Raw genomic sequence first — 22403 nt, 5'->3', positions numbered from 1 at the left:
TCAGCACCCCTGACCTTAAGGCACTGAGTCTAGCTAGATGGGAAGGTGAGGGGGTGGGCAGGCATAAACAGCAAATGCCACACAGTGAAATGCAAAGCCAAGTCTGCATGGGGTGGGAGGTGTGCTTGAGTGCACAGAGGAGAAGAATCTTAAGGCCCTGATATTCGTCTTCCTATAACATGCCCAAGGTTTTCTTTTCATGGTTACTCACATCATTAAAGTGCTGGCTGGTTTTCATAATGTAAGGTGTTCTTTCATTTTTATCCAGCTTCATCCAACCCTGCCCAAGAAATTCTCTGAAAATTCAAAGCAAAATATAAAACCAATTAAACTTTTAAAAAATGGTCAATTATTGGTATGAATAATTATTAACATTATATACGTTAAACTTGACATTGCCCAACTCCTGCTGCTACTGACCCTTTCAAATGAATTTTAGCTCAACTCTAGCATTTCACCACGCCATGCAAAGAAGAAAAAAGATTTTCCAGTTTCCAGCTTGCTCTGGAACTTTGTCCCTGGTAGGATCATTATAAAGGCTTCTCTAAAGTTGGAAAACAATGACCAACACAGAGGAATAAAGAAGTTAAATACTAACTCAGAAACCAAGACTGTTTTCCTTGGATTAGCTTGTTAAAAAAAATGTAAGCCTTAGCAGAAAGTCCAAAAAATCAATCACTACCAAAAATGTTAATCAAGACCAGCATGTTCTCCTCCACTTTCTCTCCTGTCTCCAGGCAAATATGATTCCATGGGCAGGACATTCCTTTGTTCTCCCAGGAGCCCAGAACAGTACACCCTGGTGAGGGCTGAATAAACAAACACTTTATAGCCCATTCATGTGGTGAAGGCAGTCACAGCTGGGAGCTCAGCCTGGTGGAAGGTTTGTCTTTCAAATAACATTCTTGCTCTTTCGCTTCATCTTTGAGCAGGCCACCAGATCACAGCAAGCGACCATCAAGGTAGAGTATACAGGAATTATTTTATACTAGAAGCCCAGTGCATGACATTCATGCCCTAGGCACTGGGGTGGAGGGGTGTCCCTCAGCCTGGCCTGCACCCTTTAGCAGTCCAGGAGCCCTCGAGGGATGTCCGACTGACGGCTTAGGCCTGCTCCTGGGGGGAGCACGCCTAAGCTGCAGTCAGACATCCTTAGTGCTGCCACAGAGGCGGGAGAGGCTCCTGCCACCAGCCGCTGTGCTCACCAGCCATCAGCCCGGTTTGTGGCTGAGTGGCACTTCTCCTGTGGGAGCACACTGACCACCAGGGGGCAGCTCCTGCATTGAGCATCTGCCCCCTAGTGGTCAGTGTGCATCATAGCAACTGGTCGTTCTGTTCATGGGTTGGTCCAGGAGTGCTGGAAGAGGGATAGGGAAAGAAGATAAACTACATAAAAGTCTGCAGGGGTGTCCTCTGTCCCCGCCTCATGCCTTCCTAACAGAGCTGTGGCTCTGACCCTCTAACCACCCTTTTGCCCATCCACCCTGCCATGCCTGACCTTCCATCCTCACAGATGTCCTCTTCTCTCTGTACAACATGTTCATATCTCTTGCCCAGCCCCTCCTTTACCTTCTATTTAGTTCTTTGTTCAAAGAGAACATGTGCCAACAGTTGACATTTGTCCAAGCAAAGGCCTTGTAAATGGGCTACCAAATATGACAGCTGGGAGGGGCTTAAAGAGCCCCCCTCACTCTACACGAGGAAATCAAAAGGCTGTGTGATGAGACCATGGTGTCAAAGCTCAGCAATACTTGTTGATTTATGCAAGTGGGTAGCAAAATTTAGAGCATTTACATTCTATGGTTGTCATCATACACAGAGAAACACAGAGTGACCATCTTGAGAGTTCCCACTACTTCCACATCAACATTTCCAATAAAAACCGGAACCAAAAGACATTCTGTGGGACCAAACCACTTTAAGATTAAGACACACCATGGCACACACATGTGCCCTAGGAATAACTCAATGCTAAGCCGCTATTCCTGCCTGAGAGGGCCCGGGGCTGCCAGGGCAGCACTCACTCGTAGGGAATGCTTCTGAAGACGATGTGGTCCAGGAGGGTGATCTGCTCAGCCAGCTCCATGGCTGGCAAGGTCTCAAAGCACTCGGCCTTCGGACAGTCCGTCTGCAAGATATGGGGGGAGGAGGGCGTGAGACACACACCAGTGAGGCTCCAGAGTGCACGGTGCAGCTGCTGAAGCACAAAGTCCATCAAAGACTCTAGCTATGGAGCACATTCACATCATGGACCAGTCGCTAAGCCCACGAACATTTGGTGCACCTCCCAGAGCCTCACTGAGGGGAACATGTGGCCAGCGCTCAGTCCAGGCACACTGCTGGCCTTTGAGAGGTGGCCTGCGCCAGACCCTGGGGGAACTTACCAGTTGAATTATATCCTCTAATTTTAGGTGAATGTCATCTTGATCATCTTGTGAAAGAGCTCTAAAAAATAAAAATAAAAAAATCCCCCGTGAAAAGGAAGTAGACACGGCAGGAATGACAGCAAAGCGTTACAGTGTTTGTTCCCTGGGTGAAGAGTCAGAGGGTTTAGGGCTGTGTGGCTGGGCCGCCGGCTGCAGGCTGTGGGGCCCTGAGCTGGAGACAGGAGGCTAAGGAAACGGATAAACACACATGTTAAAGGCACAGGATTATCCAGAGAGCTGACTTGTTACATACGAGGTTGTAAGGAAAACACCACCATCAAAGTGCACCTGGGGATGACTCGGGCCTCCTGCAGTACTCCATCCAGGGGGAGTTCTAACAGCCCGAGTGCCCCATCCGTGCTCCTCTGTTCCCTAAACCTGCCCTTCCCTGCTGAGGTGGAAGGCCCAGAGCCACCCGCTCCCCACTCACTTGTAGCTCAGGGGACTTCCTCCATGCAAACATCTGAACCAGGAGAGGCAGAAGCCAGCAGGTGAACTCTCCCCACTTCCCAGACGCACTTCCCCGAGGTTTGGTGCCGTGTCTGCACACATGTCATTCGGCTCTCAATGAAATTCTTTTTTGATAAGTAATGAACAGATGAATAAATACAGAAGCTAATTATCACTGAAGTGGGTGCTGGTTTCACAGTGGGAGTGGTACGTCCTGTCCCTCACAAGTTCAGCGTCAGAATTATACTGATTATATAACTTACCATCTGAGCCAAGCACTTTAAGTCTTCCAAAATGAAGGCAGAGTCACATATTAAAAGTATTAAAATATTTAAACAGTCTCAAAGCACGTAGCCTATCCACTGGAGGAAACTGGTTTCAAAAGAAATAATATTGTGAAGTTCTGTTGTGCTTTGAATTGATTAAAACCAAACTACCATCCCCCAAAATAAAATATCAACGGAGATGGGTTGTTATATGCCCATGGCATGTCAGGTATGTGCTAAGCATTTGACATACACTATCTCATGTATCAAAAAATCCCTTCAAAGTAAGTGCGATCAGTTCCATTTTACGGATGAGGAAACAAAAGCTCAAAGAAATTGCCTAAGCGGGCCAGGGTGCGGTCCAATTGTGCTCTCCGGTTACTTGTATTTGTCTAATCAAGCTTACAGGGGGCACCTCTTTAAGGTCCCGCATAGAACACACTCAATTCCCTTTCCTCGTCTTCCTCCCCTATTACAAAAGCTTTTGACTATTTACCAGGGAGCAGAATCCTTAGGTCATAGGAGGGGCAGTCTTCTTGTCAGCGATTAGCCATGTCAGTCATTTGTGAGCAGAAGGAAATAGTCCTCATGGGTAAAGGACAGACATAGGTGAGGGGAAAAAATGAGTACACACGACTCTCTCTCCAAAGACCATTACATCACACTGAAGGCCGACACATGGGAAATAAAAGTGATTGTTTTCTAGAGTATATGCCATTCTCTCCACTGTAGGCTAGGTTTCTGGAGAGAGATCGGTGGCCACATAACTATGTGTACCCATGGGAAAGATCTTTTTTATGAGGATGGACTATATTCTTCCCTTGGAAAGAAATGGTCAAATGTTCCTCCCCTCACTGATCTTACCCTAATGTTCCAAGATACATTCTGGTCCCATGAAGTTGGTTAACATTTTCTCTCTTCCTGGAGCCTACTGTTGCTTCTGGGAGCTTTGTGAGGTTTGGGGTCACCTTTTTATAACTTGAACCCATTCCACTTGACATTCCAAGAAGTTAGTCATTGTTTCTTTTCCTTTGGGGGCTGTGAGTTGTCTACAAAAAGCTCCACACTGCAGAGGCTCAGGGGCCAGCTAGTCGGACAACGTTGGAGGGGTGGTGTTTTAGAAATACAAAATTCTTGAGCAGAGATTTTTATTCATAGACAGGGCAACAAGCTACCTATGACAACGAAGCTTAAAGTAACCCCTGTGCGACTGTGTGAGGCAGGGTGGCTCATCACAGCAATTTTCACTTTGCTTTATTCATGTAATATATGTTTAAATACATGTTCCATGCTTATGTATCCCTGTTATATGACCTGAATGCATATAAATCTCTAATATCAGAGCTACATTTCACTACATGGTATGTTTATATTTCCCATACTTATGACTCAGATTCCCTGGGAGGGATATTCACAAAATGTTTCCTTTCAGATGGGAAGTCCCCTCTAGCTCTGCTCCAGTTCCAAGAGAGGCTGAATTTGCTTCTCGTCTCCTGACTATCCCAAAGCTTTAACAAACACTCCAGGATCCCGGGTTTCCCTCACATTTATGGGTCAGTATGACCAGTTTAATATTTGCACATTTAAAATGAAATACCAGGTGGAAATGGGATTATACAAGTTCCATGCCTGGAAAATGTTTCCTTCAATGGTAGAAATCCAGTAGGCTTAAAAACAGCACCAGGAGCAATGGGCCTGAGACCAGGCCACACTCTCTGGGCTGCTGGCATGCTGCTGCGACCGAAGGCTGTGTTCACAGCTCAGCCTGTGCAGACCCTGCTTCACCTCATGATGTGAATGTTCCATCACCTCCTGCTTCAGCTCTGGGACCTGCCAGACCATCTCCTTCCTATGCTTCCCCAAGCATGGCCTTCCTTCCCTCCAGGCTTCGGTGAGCCCCTTGGCATTCTTTAGTTTGTAGCCAGATAACTCCAATCTCTGCTCCATCTTCGTGTGCATCTTCTCTGCATCTCTGACTTCACATGGCCGTCTTCTTATGTCATATTGGACTAGGGGCCCACCTGACTCCAGTATGACCTCATCTTCACTAATCACTTCTGCAATGGCCTTTCTTCCAAATAAGTAAGACTTCACTATATTTGGGGGGAGGAGGGATACAATTCAACCCATGACAACTCCTAGATCAGAGAACGGGCTGGCTATGAGATCTTGAGCTAACGGGGCTAAGAATGCCTTATGGGCCAGTTGTTGAAACGTTACGGACCCAAATCTGCCATTGCCACATCAGGGATGGACTTTGAACAACCTGGTGGGCTGAGTGAAAATGGTTTCCCCTCCATACATAAGCATTCTTATCACAGAGAACCAGTAGAGCAGACCTTGGAAGAAAAAAAGGATTCTTTCCAGAGGTTGCAAGTGAAGAGGGAGCTAGCAGTTAGAGCACGGAAGGAGAACCAGGCGGGGCAGACAGATGCTGTTGGCTTCCCACCTCCCAGCAGAGACAGACCACAGAGCCATGAGGGAGGTGCACACTGAAATGTCTGCACAGAGCCACCGACGGCTGGCCCCTGCAGAGAGAGTGGACTAGAAAAAAAGCCACCATTAGTTCAAGAAGCTGTAAGACAGCTTGTTACCTGCTTGGATGCTGGGTGGACAGACCAAACCAGGTTCAAGCCGTTATGACATGGATGTGTGGGGTCCAGATTTATATAACCTACATGATGTGGAAATCCCAGCCCGAGACATTGATAGTAAAACTGGTCTAGGACCAGTGAACCGAGCCAAGAAAATGCATGCCTCCTCTGGGTGGCACATCCACAGCCAGCTGCAGGAGGCTCCTGCTGAAACGCTGCCACCTGCTCAGACACACAACTGAGGCAAAGAAACCTCTCTGCCAATGCCTGCTGGGCTCGCAGGGGAGGACCCTCGAGGCTTCCCCCCTTCACTTTTGGTTCCACAGTAAACCACGGTCTGCCCACGCAAACAGGAACGATCGATCGCCCTCCACGCAACCTACGTGGCTCAGCCCGAAGGCTTCCCGAGATAGCAGGAAAACGAAGATGACAGGTGACCCTCCCCCCTTGAGAGCAGAACCCCTGCTGCCCCCAGCGTCTAGTTGTATAGGATCTCATCTTCTGTGACACAGCACAAATCAACCAATGTCATTAATAGGCACCTGCAATTGCCTTTACCTCAGGATATTGGCTGCGGCTTTCCTTTCTTGGGGAAGAAGGTCTGGGTCTCGCAAAACTTCTTCTAGCAAATTTAGGACGTTCATCTTTAGTTCGTTGTTGAGTTCGAAATCCTACAAAATAAAATGGGTATTTTTAAATTTCCGTTTTGAAGGGTTTAGCTCCTTGATACGTGACACTATTGGTCATGATACATTCTCTAGAGCTATGTGTGGGAAATAAAATGTATGGGCCTTAGACTTCCCCTAGAGGTCCTGACTTATTGGTTTGGGATGGGGCTCTGTTGTTGTTATTTCAAACAGGCTTTCCAGGGATGGGAATTTCTCAAAGAAATTTGTGCTTCCTTTGCCTGGAACACTGTGCCTTCTCTCCACTTTTATTTTTATTCATCTTTCAAGTCCAGGGAGTGATGTCATTTTTCCCAGGAGCCTTCTTTAGTTGACCCAGTGGGTGAAGAGCTTTGCCCTGCCCAGCCACTGTGACTCAGTGGTTGAGCATTGGTCTATGAATCAGGAGTTCATGGTTTAACTCCCGGTCAGGGCATATGCCTGGGTTGCGGGCTCAATCCCCAGGAAGCAGCCAATCAATGATTCTCTCTCATCATTGATGTTTCTATCTCTCTCCCTCTCCTTTCCTCTATGAAATCAATAAAAATATATATTTTTTAAAAAACTAATTGCAATCAATTCAATTTAAAAAACATACTTTTGTTATATTTAGTAAATTAGGAGCAAAAAAAGTTTATAATTTCAAAAAATGAAGACAGTGCCAAAGTCTAACCTAACCTGAATTGAATATTTTTGTGCCTCAGTTTAGTGGAGAACCATGTGACACATTTTCCTCAATATTGTACTCTCCCTGTTTGACCATCAGCACCATTTCTTCCGGAACGGGAGCGACAGGGGCCCAAGGCAACACAGATGCTAACACCTCTTACCAATTATAGAACTTCAAATATGTTTTCCTACAATTCCACCGATATTGTCCAGCAGATTGTTGGCTGTTGATTTTTCTTTTAAAATGTATGCAAGAAGAGAGTAATGCCTTGTTGCTGTCGTTTTTTCTTTGTCCCACCCTCTCCCTTATTTTAACAGTTAATGATCTCACCTACTCCAATCTGTGTGCACTACCGAAGATTTCTCAGCCATCAGGAGTCTTTTTCTTAATGAATAGTTGGTATTTATTAGTGAGACAATCAAATCCTCCTGTAGTAATGTTAGGTCTCTAATGATATCAATAATCTGATTATCATAAATAGATTAGTGTGGAGGACTTCAGGCCAGTGTTGGACCTTGCTGAAGGCTAATTAGTGGTTTAATCAACAAGCATCATGAAACACCTCCTGTGCCGCATGCTGGGCTTTACAAAGGGAACCCTTCTGAGACCCTAGAAAGGTGAGTTGTGTGAACGGTCTTGTTGAGAAAAACAGAATATAATTTTATTATTCGAGCTCTGGGAAGACTAGCCTGAGAGAGACCTTTGACCTTTGAAAACTTGGTCACATCTGCCCAAACACTCTTAGGAGCATGACAAATGGTTACAGGTGAATACTCGCACTGCCGCTGATGTAGTTAATGTAAGCAGATTGTCTGATGATGGCTGAGTCTGAAATATGAAAATTCTCACTCATAATTTCCCCTTACATTTGCACAGGTTTTTACCATGTTCAAAGTGACTTCCTGCATATGATTTCAAATCTTTCTCAGCTGATCCAGGGACAGACAAGGCCGGAGCCATGATCTGGTTTCCGCAGGGGCCACTGGGCCGAGAGGAGAGGTGTAAGGAGGGGGTGGCTCGGACGAGGAACATGGGTCTTCCCTCCAGCTCCTGTAAGAGTCCTTTACACCCGCACTTCTCAAATTGTCATGTGGCCACAAACCACTGCCGATTCTGGCACAGCAGGTCTGGAATGGGGACTGAGACTCCACTTTTCTGAGGAGCCCCTCGTGATGTGGATCACCCTTGGAGTACCAAGACTTTGCCTTTAAAAAAATCATGCAAAACACTCCTCCAAAACTGACTATGAAAATCTGAATCATCTGATGTACTACCTAGCCTGTAAAATTTCCTTTTTGAACCAATGCATGTAAAATGCAAAATTGGCCATTCAAAAGTCCCAGTTAAAATGAAATCTGAAGCAGCTAAAAGTCACTTGCACTATTTAAATCACAGGTAGAGTATTCATGATAAATCTTCCTGACAGCCATTTTGTATTTATATAGAATCTAATTTTTGACTGTATTTCCCTGAAGTAGGAAATGAGACTATTAGGTGGTAGAAGATGGCGTGGCAGCACTCAGGATGTTCACTAGATGGCGCTCTTGGGCCATCTGATTATCTGGGATTGGGCAGTGCCTTGGAATTGGACCTGGCAGCCTGTGCAGAAGGAGCAGGGCCCTGTGTAGGGAAGCTGCCTGCTGAAGGTCATCTCACAAAGCTTCATGCTCCAGATGAGTGAACCCTATGGCACCCTGAGGACCTGAGGCATTCACTGAAGTTATCACAGTAACAGTTTATTTAGGGTAGTTTCTGTTTTCCAATTCATGAAGCAGGGATAAGGAGACAAACGATTAGAAAAACAAAAAACAAAAACAGCAACAACAACCCCATCTTACTTTCAAAGGTGAAGAGACCAGAAAATGTGAGACTTTGACATTTAAATCTCTAAAAAGGAGACTATAGCTCGTTTTTCCTACTATTCTTGAGCACCTCAATACATAAGGCTTTAGGGGAGAGGCAGAGAGGGAACAGAAGTCTGGGCAGATGGGGAGAGGACAGAAATATTAACCCGTGAAACCCAGGGAGAGAGGCTTGCGGGGGGGCCATCCAAATGCAGGCGAGAGCTTGGTAGTGCCTGACTGGGGCATAGGAGAGAGGCTGGGCCTGGAGACGCAGGTCTAAACCCTGCCAGGAGGGGACAGCCTGAGCAAGTGTCAAGGACTAGAGAGTGGCACCCAGCAAATGCTTAGGAACACATCACCGATGGATGGTGCTATAATCCTCCTCAAGAGATACGTATTGTGAGCTGAGGATATTTTCCCAAGACCTTACGGATGCTACTCAAACACATTACTGCATGATTAGAAAGTCAGTATTTCCTCTAGGTCAGGGAGCAATGCCTGGAGCAGTAATCATAACTAAGACAGTGAGAATTTGCCACATACTAGGTGATACTTTAATAACTTCATTATCTAGTTTAACCCTCAGTAGCAGCATAGTTACAATCATTATTATTCCCATGTTATATGGAAGGAAGTCTAGGTATAACGAATCTAAGTATCATGGCCAAAGTCACGCAGGTAGCAGGTGGCAGACCCAGGACTCAAGTCCAGGCAGTGTTGGCTGAAGCCTGAGGTTTTAACTGCGACACCACACAGACTCTGCAGAAAAAGTGGGTATCAGTGAATCAGTGCTGGTGGGTTGGGCTTCAAGACACATAACACAGTAGCTGGTTACCATGCCAAGTCGGGAACTACTTCCCACCTATACTAGCAACTATTTGAGATAGAGATGTTGAGATTTAGGTCTATATTAATAAGACTAGATCACACAACAGGAAAATAATCTGTGAGTCAATAAATCAGATTCTCCAGCACTTTAAAACGAATCCCTGTTGATAGTTTAGACATCATGGAAATTACATTCATTCTTTCAGGAGAGCAGGGTGATTGTTAGTAATATACTGCGTATAGCCAAGGGAATTCTAGGACACGGGGAAATCAGATTCAATAAACACAGTTTGAGGGTAAAGAGAATTATGAGAGTAATTTTCTCACCGTAATCAGTACAATGTATTCCTAACAATTGCCAGAGGTTTTTTTTTTTTTTTAAAGGAAAGTGGAAATACTGCAGAGGGGAGTAAAACCACATAAATAATTTTAAAACCTGGAGCGAAGAACTTATAAAGAAGGGTCTTAGGATGCGTTAGGCTCAACAATAAGGGGTTTGACATAATGATTTTCAGAAAAATGAAAAGCACACTACAGTCTTCTATCTTTTTTGACTGGAGGAGATGAAAATTTAATTTAAATTGTGGTGTATATTTAGGTTATATCTGGGGCCCTTTTATCAACTGGGAAACTGGGCAGAGATGCCCAGTGATCATCCCAAGATCTATGCAAATGAACCCTGACAGCACCAGGGTACCCTCCATGGGATTCCTCATTCTCATAAACTGGAGGTAACAAGCCTCCTTACCAGCGTGGTTTTCAGCTCTTTTAAGGAGATGAATCTTTATTCAGAACTTCAACATTGTCACCCTCTCCCAGGGGAGGCCGTGCTGGCTACCAGCTGTCAGGGAGACCCTGCACGGCGCCTGTGGGCCTTGTCCGCCCGCCACCAACTCCGGCCTGCTGACCTTCTTGCCACCTCTGGGCAACCTGGATTCTGAATCAGGGTTCCTCCGTGGAAAAGTGACAGGCAAGGTTTTCCAGCACTTCTCATCACCTAACTACAAAAATATGTTAAAAGCCTCTTTGTTCACCACGACAGAAAGAACAGCCTAATTGAAAAACACAAGGGAAGGCATTGAGTTTGGAATGAAACCCTAGGAAGCAATACCAGGTAATGCTAACCTTGCCACTAGCTGCTCAACACTTACTCATAAAGTCCTAGAACCGTCCAAGAGGAACGGAACACACAGGAAATGCGCACCTGTCATGGAAGAGCCTGGGTACCAGGAAAAGGTAGTAACACCCAGGTATAATGAGCCCCCAAATTCGGTAAGCACAGGTGCTCCTGGTGGGCCCTCCAATGTTTATTGAATGAATGGACAAAAGTTCATGGGAAGGGGATGTGATTTTGAGACAAGTGGTAATAAGCGACCTAATTCTTCTTAAACTGGCAGTTTGGGAAATGATTTTAGCAGATGTGAAGTGGGAGGCTACTAGGAAAAGGCACAATGCAAACTGTGGAAGGTACGTTAGGACAAAAATAACTGAGCAGAGGCAAATGGCAATGAATGACACCAACTCAGCAAGAAGGAAAAACTGTGCAGAAGATCATCCATTCGATCATTTTCTAACAGATGACTCTGCATTTGAATGAGTTGCTAAATTCCAGACTCTAGACCTGAACAGCTGTGCTTATAAGAATTTTAAATACTGCACCACAGCCTTAAAGTCAGATAGCTCCCACGCTTACATCTTCAAGCCTTTAAAGAGAATCTGTCGGTTTTTTGTTTTTGTTTGTTTAAAAAAGCATTTATCAGAAAAAAGAGGACTCTCCCTCCCCCCGACGCTATGTTTTCCATTGGTTTCCAGATAGGCAGCTAATGGATATGGATTACAGCTTTCAAGACAATGACAAAGATTGAAGGGGAAAAGAAATATTTGAAAAGGGTCTGCTTCCTGATTTTTTTTGAAATTTATGCCCCCAAAATGATCTTTGAGCTTTACTCAAACAGAAGCCTCTGGAAAATGTTCTCCATGCCCTGCTCCATTTGAGGAGAAAAGGCGGATGAAGACAGCTGGAAGGCAAACTGTACTCCATCCCTTCCCCATGGAGAGGAGAGACTCAGAGTCACAGGGCTGCCCTGGAAGTGGAGCCTGTGACCCGCATCCAGGGAGCAGCTCCGTGCAAAGCGATCAGGAGATACAGGTGGATGGTACTGGGAGCAGAGTGGGCAGGAGAGGAACACAATGAAAAGGCCACAGTGAGGCGGAACCTTGGGGCCTGAACAAAGCAGCCAGGGCCCCAGTGCCCTGCGGCTCCGTGGGGTCCCCAGGTAGCTCTCACGCAATGGGTGGCTGCTGGCCAGGGAGGGGCCTGAGGACTGTGCCCTGCCTGCCATGGTCCGCAGAAGTGCTTCCAAAGTCCCAGAGTGTAGAACTCGACTTGGGAAAAACAAGGGCTCCTCACAGCACCTCCCTCAGAGACCTCTTACAGCAGAGGAGAAGCGATCGGTGTACGTGAAACCCATGTGGGGCCTCCCAGTGTTTTCTCCCAGCGAATCCATCCACAAAGGCTAACGAATCCCACTGGCTCTACAGAGGAAGCGAAATTTCTGTCATGGCAACTAATGGGAAAGGAAAATAAGTTCCATTTAATCCTGTTTCACACTGACTTTGATCCTGCTGCAATGTCTCGCCGAGCACTGTTACAGACAAGCACAGGAAGCTCAGGGGCTGTTTAAAGGATAATAATAGAGATGTATAAAAGAGAGGGGAAAACTGAGGTATGGAGCTCAAGGAACTAGGACAGTGATGGCGAACCTATGACACGCGTGTCAGAGGTGACACTCGAACTCATTTTTTTTGGTTGATTTTTCTTTGTTAAATGGCATTTAAATATATAAAATAAATATCAAAAATATGTCTTTGTTTTACTATGGTTGCAAATATCAAAAAGTTTCTATATGTGACACGGCACCAGAGTTAAGTTAGGGTTTTTCAAAATGCTGACACGCCGAGCTCCAAAGGTTCGCCATCACTGAACTAGGAGCTTCTTACTTGGTTATTGGCCTGCACAGAAAAAAAGAGTATGGGAATGAAAATCTATCTTCAGGATTAAAAAAAAATAAAAAGAAGATCCATATCTATCCGATAGATTCTTACATTTTATGTTTTTTAGAGCAATCTGACACATAATGCACTTGTGCCTGAGAACCCCATACAGATCATTTTGGCAGTTTTACAGAGGAGGACGATAGCCAGCTAACACTAGAATCCAGATAGAACTGATGGTTCCAGATTTCTGTCCTCACCTGAGTCCTCACCAGTGAAGGAAATGTGATGCCCAAGGCAGTCTGTCCAGAGGGGAGAATGAGAGGACAAATGGTGATAAAATCACCTGGGCAGGATCTGCTGTGAGAGTGTGAAAGTGAGCACCAGACTAGGCCCCTGAAATCAGGAGGAGCCAGAAGGAACCTCAGTTGCTGGCCTAATTAAATGAAACAGAGCATTCCCTATTTCACTTTGGCTGCTTTCATGGGACATCGACTGTGTGAACAAACACTGGTTTGTACTGGTGGACATTTGCGATTTCTTAGCTTCGATATGCAGAGGTCAACGGGAAGTAGTGGGGCCCCAGGCACCGCACTGCACTCTGAGGCCCCAGGAGCGGTGGGGCAGCCATCCTAACCCACCTGCCAGGTGGGGTATCCGGGGTCTCCAGGACAGCAGGGTTTTCTGACCCTTCCCTGGGACAGCATGAGCTCTGCTCCACCGGCTGCCTGGCCAGGGACCCCTGGAGGCTGGGCAGGAGCCTGCTCACAGCCCAGGTCCTCAGTGGCTGTTAGAGGGAGGGAGCACTCCCCACATCCACCTTTAGCAAAGAAAAAATCATTTGTTTAAGTGACACAAAACAGACTCCTGAAGGAAAGTAACTGTGAAATTGCTACCTACACTTCCTGCATCATAAACAATGATGGAATCACCAAGCAGAAGGACTACTTCTCACCAGTCCCATTAAACTGCTCCATGGTCTGTCCTTCCCCACCCTGCATGTAGTTTTAGGCAGGCACCAAAGCCTTTCAGTTATAAGAACCATCTTGTTTCTTCTGTCAAAATGTCCAGTCTAATATAGTAATCAAAAGTCCAGTTCAGTCCAGACTTAGATGTTCCCCTCTTGTCCTCGCCTGGGCTGCTTCAAGCCTGGAAGCCCACATGGATACCCCTTCTTCTCTCTCCATCATCTCCTCTCCACTTGCTTGCTATGGCTTCTGATCCAGGCTGGGACCCAGGGATAAGGACGTAGCCCGGTATGACATGCTGGAGCAGGTGGAGCCGGCCCTGGCTCCTCTGAATGTGGCAGATGGACAGTGACTAGCTCTTCCTCTTATGGGGCACTTGGTGGGATTTTTAGAGCTCTTTCTATCGGAGACTTACGGCCAGCTACGCTGACTCAGGAAATGTCCGGTCTCCTGTGGATCACTTTCAACTCCCCCAGGCCCTGGGCTGCCAGTGGTCTACCTCTTCCCTCCAGGCAGTCATCCTGGGCAGCATCCAGGGCAACCCAGACCGATTGCCCATTGGCCCACCTGTTTCACAGAAGCATGAATGAATGCCACTCACTCCCAACAACCCACCTTTTTTCACTTCACCCCAGCAAACACCTTTCACCTTAATAGAGAGGAGGGTCCATTTCCTGGGAGCTTCTCTCACCTGGTTGAAGTGAGAAGGAAGATCTCCTCTTCTTCCCCCGAGAGGTAGAGGACTACACTGACAGCTCTCTCTGGAAACACCTACTCATTGAGCTCTCCTGCCTCACCCACAGGTGGGTGATCACAACTGCTCCCAGGGTCAGTTTCTTGGGCCCTTCGTTTATCTTGGTTAGTGGCCTAGCAACTCTCTTAAAGATGTGCAGGCTTTTGGTCCTCTGCCTTCAAGGCTGAGATGATCAGAAGCAGATTTACTAGCCTGTCACCCAGTAATTACACTAAGTGCAACATCTGCTAGTGGGCATCTTTTCCAATGGCTGGGAACTCCATGAGGTCAGAGGTCGCTGGCACCCTGCTCATGTTTACATCCACCCAAGTGTTTGGCACACTCTGGAGCTCAGTCCTTATTAGTGACTGAATGAAGGAGGTGGGCACACAGAAAGGGGAGCAGCAACCTTCCCTCCATACACTCCTTTGGAAAGGAAATTTTTATGTAAGTAGATCATTTTTGTCTGATCTCATAAAAATATTCCCCTTAAGCCCACCATTAAGAAAATGAGCAATTGTTTCATTGTCATTCATATGGTACCGAGTCTGGTGAAGTGAGTCATAACCTGTGGACACAGCTGCAGGCCCCTCTATCAGTGCCATTTGGTGGCCTGTAAAATTCCTCAACTAAGTGGACAGAGTATCTTTTCAGAATTTTTTGGCCAATAAAACAAGTCAAGAAAACAAAAATTGCTAAAGATCATGCATACAAGGCCTTGGACAGAGACTCGAGCACAGATCTGAACTGTCTATAGCCAGCCTCAAATCCCTCCCCGACCGGTCTGTGCGCAGAAGACAAAGCAGCCACAGAAGCATCTCGTTACAAGCTCAGCCGCTCCGGAGCCTGCAGACACCTTGGCATCTGGAATCATGCAAATGACATATAAAGGCTCCCAGCCAGAGACTCTCATGAAGTGTGTGGACTATACAAACATGTCCTTAAGTTGGATTCTCCACACACGCAGCCCTGATTTCGGTCTCGGCTGAGGTGGGAACTTTAAAAGCTAGAGAATGACCTCCCCAAGAGGATGAACAACAGCAACATTAATATGCAAACTCAACTCGACCACTATGACCATGTGCCCAACATTGCAGAACCCCGTGAAGGGAGACACAGGGATGAAAGGGACAAGCCCAGTCTGCAAGGAGCTTATGGGCTAGTTGTAGGGTGATGAAATGTGGAAGCTGGAGGGATTTAGTCACACATATCTATACTGTACTTTATGCCTTTCATGCTTTTCAATTCAACATAGCCTTTAATTCTCACCACATCCTTGGAGGAGGTAGGAGGGTGGTAGTTGTTCTCATTTTCAGAAGAGAAAATTAACACCCAGAGAGGCCAAGTGACTAGCTCATGGCACCAGAGAAGACAGAGTGGCAGGGTTGGAAGAAAGACACAGGTGCCCCGACCCTGGGCTGCTGCTCTTGCTAATCCATCGACAGGCATATGGGAGGAACCCAGGTTGGCCTCATGGTTTTGCTTTCAACACAAAAGGTAATAATGAGTGAAAAAGTGCACAAAATGAGGAGAAACTGGGGCAGAATATATTAACAGGTGCAAAATTTTAGAATCAGGAAAAAAAAATGAAACATTCTTTTTTACCAAATAGTTACTAAAGAAAAGAAAAGGCAATGGGTGGGTGGGGGCGTATGTAATACTTTCAACAATAAAGGGTTTTTTTTAATGTCAATAAAAAAAGAAAAAGCAAGAAGGTTCTAGAAAAAGAAACAGCATTCTGGCACTACATTGGGGTGGAGGGAATTGAGCATGACATCTAAGGAGAACTAACACCTACACCTTTGCAACTTTTTATTTCTCCTGACTCAAGTTTAGGGTAGAATCTGCCAATATTCATCACCTTTGATAAGAAATGAGAAATCAATACATGATACCTAATACTTTGTGGTAAACTTGGTTATCTAATTATTTGGGGGTGAATTTACACCCTGTTGCTTCATTGTAGCTTTTCTGTTTTCTATAAAATGAAGTGGTGTCCCTGGATAGTCTACCATGTGAGGAAAAACACAATCATTCCATGTTGGCCTGTATTTTTTAAATGGGTCCAACTTCCTACTCATTTTTTTAAAGCTATTAATCAAAATAATAAGGATGCCACAATAATGCTACATTCTTCCTTAAATGAACTCAACTAGCACAAAATGACTCAGATAATGAAAAATCCTCTTGTTCAAGCCCTTCATTTTTGTGATATGAAAACCAGAGATAACTAAGGTGAGGGGGTTAATTGGCAGAGTCTGATTATAACGCAGGTTTTCAGACCAGCAGTCTCATCTCATAGCTGGACATTGCTTTTAAGGGAGTACATACCTTTAGATGAACTTGGATAAAGCTGAGTTGCTATTCTTTCTTTGAGCATCAGGGTGGTCAGCTTGCTTAGGGTCCATCAAGTCAGGGGTCGCATTCACACCTCCTCTGAGCTCACTGGTTCAGGCTATACCCACAGTCGGTGAGAGGAGGGCACACAGTGTGGCCTCCAGGAACATGAGCTGAAACCAGCTCTCTGTATTTGAACTGTCGAACCAATCCATTACCAAGAGCCTTCCTTGCCTTGCTCTAACTGCTCTTCGTGGAGCCCCAATGATGAATCAGGCTGAGAAAACACTCCCTTCCCAGAAACCAGCGTCTGGAACTAGGGTGTTATTTACCTCCAAGGACTCCTGCCATTTACCTCCAGGGGGTACCTTTTGTTTACCTCCAGGGACACCTGCTGTTTACCTCTAGTGAACACCAGTGCACCTGGCACAACTCCACTTACAGAGAGGCCCCTGTGAACAGTGTTTCTGTGCGGCTTAGTACAGTGGCCCTGCTGTGGCTCTAGGGCCCACAGGGCACATCACTTGTAGGTTGAAACAGTAGACGCTGGCAATACACATGTGTTTGTTTTGATCAGCATGTGTGTCCTCTTATTCCCTTCTTACATTCCAATTTCAAGGTTTGAAATTCTCATCCCAAAGAATCAGGAGGCATTGTACATGTATAAGACTTAAAAAGATGATTTTAAAAAATCTTGAAAATTAATGAATGAGGCCACTGAATTACCTGCGCGTGCTTTGAGACCCAGTGACGGAGGACATTCAGTACTCGATTGGTGGCTGTTCTACGGATAATAAACTCTTTGTCACATATTCTGTCCGTGTTGTTAAATCCTTAGGAAGGAAAGAAACACACACATGTTCTTGTTAAAGCCAGTCCCCAGGGACCTGGAAAAAGTCATTTATTTTAGGACATTTGTTAATGAAATTCACATTTTGAGATGATACATTTTGGCAATGAGATGCAAGTGGCTTCTGACTGCTGTGAACTCTGCTTACTTACCTGTATAACCTCAGAAATGAGTCCACCAGAATTACAGGTGCAATTAAATGAACAATGTGCATGTTTATTAAAGGTCACTGATTAAAGCTAAAGTTGGTCAAATGACACTTCCATTTCTGCCTGTCTTGTTCTATAATATAAAGCCGGGAAGTTTAAACAAGTATTTGGGTCAGCATTAGTTTATATTATGCTGATTATATAATAGCATTTTCAATACTTGTAGATGGATGAGCCTGTATCTTGGCTTCCACATGCAAATACTTCTTTGTGCATGGCTATTTTGAGAAGCAGTATTGTGTAGTGGTTAAGAACATGAACTCCGCAGTCTGGATTAAAACTCTGTTCTCCTAACATGCAAATTACATGACCTCTCTGGTGACCAGTTTCTTCATATCCTGCATGAGATAATAAGTATACCTACCTCATAGAGTTATTGTGGAGATTAAGTTATTTAATATATGTTAAGCATTTGGAATGGTACCTGAAACAATAGTAAAACTCAATAAATATTACCTATTATTATAACTCAATATTGGTTCAGTGCCCTTTGACTCCTCTCTGTGCTGGCCTATGTCTCCATCTTAGCAATCTTTTCACTATCAAGAAACTAGTTTAATATTTTTTTACTTTTTAAAAAGATTCTGCCTTCCAATCATAATTAACCATAATTAATTAGTTATACATTTTCTTTAAAAATTAATTCAAGCTTTACATAACTTTCCTGGAACACTTATTGAAAGTTGTCTAAATCACTGATTCCATTTCCTCATCTCCTACTCCAAGCTTCTCATCCCATCTCACCGCCATAACAGTTGCCATTAAATTCACTAATAACCTCCATGTCCCTGTATTCAAGATATCTCTACCATCGCTCAACAGAAACCTCATCCTATGATCACCTATAAGAAAGTATTTATATCCAAGATCTCTTTTTTAAGCTCCAGATACATATATCCAACTTCCTCTTGACATTTTCCTCTTAGATGTTTCAAACTCATGGCCTTTCCACCAAACCTTGTCCTCCTCGTGTTTCATATCTCAATAAAGGAACACCACCAGCCATCCAGTTAGATAAGCACCTCTACTTGAGAAGTTAGAAGAGAAAGTGGCCCAGGCTGGTGATAGCCATAGGGCTCCTGACAAAAGCACACACAAAACCTCTCTGAAGGGACACACACTCAACCTCAGCCTGTACTGGATTACCACTGAGAAAGCCCCTGAAGAAAAACTCACAATCAAAATTACAAAACACACAAACCCTCCACCATGAACAAGGATCAGTAGACACAGGGATCAAGAACTCCTCACTCCCCGCATCACTACTACCAAGAATTTCAGGTACTAGAACTATAAGAACCAAAATTAAAATGTTTACAAAGACTAAAGATGTAAAATGTAAATTGAAAACATGAGGAAAGAATAATAAGTATTTTAAAAGTCAGATTTTACAAGAACCACATAAAGCTTCTTCTTAGTAAATTTATGCTTTCAATTATTACTGAAAAACAGAAAAGATGACATTAAAAATCCAACAGAGAGATAACACAGATTAGACCCAGCTGAATAAAGAAAGAGCGAACTAGAAAGAGATCTGAAAATTAGATCTAATAAAATTACTCAAATGTAGTACAAAGAGCTAAGGAGATGGAAACAGAAAATAAGGGTTAAAAGACACAGAGGTAAGAGAATTTTCAATATGTGTCTAGAAATGTGTCAGAAGAAGAGAAAAAAAATTAGAAAGAGGCACTGTAGGAAAAGGGTTCTTCAGACTTGATGAAAGACATGAATCTGCAGGCTTAGGAATCAAAATGAATCCCAAGCCAGATAAATAGATGGAAACCACACCTTGACAAACTGTGAAATGGTAGAACTCCAAGAAAAGATATCTTTGAAGCAATTGGTGAGAAAATATATATGTTATCCATAAGGGACAGGCAGAAAAAGAGGATGGGAAATGGGGAAAGTCTATTAATCAAATTAGAGTACAGGCCTCAACTGGAGTGAGAGCTGGGAAATAATGTGTCAATATTTTTCGGGAAGATGTCAAATTCTCTTAAAATACTGAAAAAGTGGGATGAGACAGCTCCCTACCCACATGTATAACTACAAAGATGGCTAGTCAGTGAGACAAGAACAGAAAGGGTGAGAAGTGAAGATGAGAAAGGAACTGAAAGATGGAAATCAAAGTGAAATGGTAAGAGAGAAAAGCAATTTTAAGAGAGCTGCTATTCATTTAAAATATTTTAGGGAGAAAAAAGGATTTACCACCACTGGTCCCTTGTGTCTGTGTCAGGCGTGGGTGGAGAGGGGAGTTTACTTTGAAAGACAGGCAAGGAAGGCAAGGAACTTTCTTCTGCTCTCCATATTACTTAGTATAACACATAAGAGGGCCACTTAAGAGGTTTTACTTTATAAAGTTTCCAATATTTTCATAAATTCAAATCCCAACCTCCATTACCATTTAGGTTAGGATTTGATTATACTGCTTGGATGTTCTTCATAACTACTTCTAATTACCATTGTTTTGAACTTTTTAATGTAGGGCATAGCTTGGTAAGTTCTTGAACATCTCTTTGCTTTCCAGAGCTTATCACTTTCTGCCACTCTCAGGATTCAAAAATTCTCTTGGAAATTGACTAGGCACTCACTTAAGCGACCTTCCTCAATGCTTACTCAGTAAGAGTAGAAGGGTCAGCCAAAGGTAAGACCAGCCTTCCAAGTACAGCAAGAACACCAAGAACCAGGAAAGGGAAACTCCAAAGACACACCTTCTACCTTCCCCTTCATGGGGACCCAACACTGATATGACTCCAGGATGAACAAGAGGTAAAATCCAGGGAAAATTATTTAACCTCTCTGTGGCTCAGTTTTCTCACTCATAAAATAAAGAGAATAGTGTTGCCACATGAATTTGTAAATAAGAAATAGATTTATTATTAAAAAAATAAAGTTCTCACCTATAGCTTCATCTATTCATCCCCTTTGCCCAATGGCCTTCACAATATACTTTTGACAGCATGCTAGTCATAAGGACAGTTAAGCTCTTCATTTTCTTTCTGAAAGACCCCTTTCACTGTTTGAGCAACAGATAGAGGTCTTTGATCTTAGAGAGAAATAATCTCTCAGTTCTATTGTAAACTACCTACAATTTAACCAGATGCACAAGCCACCTATCTGGGGGGCATACCTATAGCAAATCCTGATAGATCACGTTTTACAAAAGAGGTTACTGCTTACTCAGGAGTTGAAATTGCCTTATCTGGGCTCTCATGTGCTTAGTTGACATGTGTGGTCTCGCTGTAACAGAGCATATAGATCCACCCTCCTGATCAGACAAGACTGTCTCCTCATTTTTCAGTCTTGAAAGCTATAGGATCAGAGACATAATTTTCCACAACTGGCCAGATTTCCTCCTTACTGCCAGCACCCATCTAAATTGGAGGCTGCTTGGGTAATATTCCTAATTTAAACATGAACTATCCAGCTAATTGGTGGCAATTTCCAAGCAGAGGCCATTTTGTCCTAGAATCATAGATTCACCCCAAGGAGTGTTGTGTCATTCCCGGAATAGCAAATAGCAAATCTTTGTGGGGCTTTGAACATCTTTCACTTGCCACGTGTGACAGCACAACCAAACTCTACATGTACCGGGAGAGTTTATTTTACTAATATCACACAATGAGAATACTGTCACTCTAAGATTCCTGTCTATCAAATTTATGCATATTATTTTTTAGTTGTAGGCACTGGCTGGTCAAACTGGCTAATTTGGGCAACAAAAGTCATCTGGGAAAGTGATAAGGACCAAATCACCATAAATATGAATTTAAGAATGAAACTCAACTTCATGGTCCTTCCCCCAGACACCATCTGAGTCATTCTACCCCTTAAAGCAACTGGAAGATGTGCCACCTCTCTCACTAAACTATACACTCCTTGGAGAAGAGATTTTACTAGTATTTCCAGCATCTTTGTAGGCTCTTGAGCTTTGCACATAGACACTCAGCCGGTATTTTTCTTATCAAAAATTGCATCGCTCCCAGTGGAAATGATTCTAAAGTGTTTGCAAATGCTACATAACTGAGTTAAGGTCATCCTTTTACCACACTACCATGAAGACTATGAATATGCACTTAGGACAAAGTGGTGGGGAGTGGGGGCAAGGTAGTTGAAAAACAGGAAAAGGAAGGAAATTTTCATTTTGTTCTTCAACTGATGTTGCATAGTGGCCCTGAAGATACTAATGAACAATGAACAAATGCTACACTGCTTTTGCCTCTTTTTAAAAAATCTTTTTTTATAAGTGTGTCCTTATCCTTCAGTGTTTAAGTTCTCCTTCTTACACATGTCAACCTGAGATTTTTTTCTCTACCTGTAATTAACTGTAACAGAATGAAAAAAAATGCATCTTTCTAGACTGAGGAAAAGTAGCTCAGCAGGTCCATCATTATTTGTGATGAAGAATGGCAAAATCAATGTCTTTCCTTCTCTTTCATTTTTTAAGGAAATCAATAACTGTCAGCTGAATTGTTCTTATGGATTTTTAAAAACGTGTGCTACTTAGATTCCTTTTTTTAAAATAGGTGGTGAGGCAGACTTTATCCAGGACCCTCCCAATAGGTACAG

General features: G+C 43.9%; 1 protein-coding gene across 4 annotated transcripts in view; it reads right to left on the bottom strand.

Moving 5' to 3' along the window:
• The window catches only part of RASGRF2 (Ras protein specific guanine nucleotide releasing factor 2), a 186249-nt gene that overhangs the window by 12397 nt on the left and 151449 nt on the right, over positions 1 to 22403 (bottom strand). For all 4 annotated transcript variants that reach the window (XM_070412262.1, XM_070412264.1, XM_070412265.1 and 1 more), the window contains 5 exons: positions 17502 to 17608; positions 6295 to 6407; positions 2385 to 2445; positions 2025 to 2128; positions 212 to 296 (listed from right to left, as the gene is read on the bottom strand). In XM_070412262.1, coding sequence (XP_070268363.1) covers positions 212 to 296; positions 2025 to 2128; positions 2385 to 2445; positions 6295 to 6407; positions 17502 to 17608 — 470 coding nt within the window. The remainder of the gene's footprint in view (positions 1 to 211; positions 297 to 2024; positions 2129 to 2384; positions 2446 to 6294; positions 6408 to 17501; positions 17609 to 22403) is intronic.

Source organism: Myotis yumanensis, unplaced genomic scaffold (genome assembly GCF_028538775.1).
Source record: "Myotis yumanensis isolate MYYU_CA2020_CCGP unplaced genomic scaffold, mMyoYum1.0.hap1 SCAF_4, whole genome shotgun sequence".
In the NCBI taxonomy this organism is placed as follows: domain Eukaryota; kingdom Metazoa; phylum Chordata; class Mammalia; order Chiroptera; family Vespertilionidae; genus Myotis; species Myotis yumanensis.
This window is presented reverse-complemented; position numbering and strand designations above follow the sequence as displayed.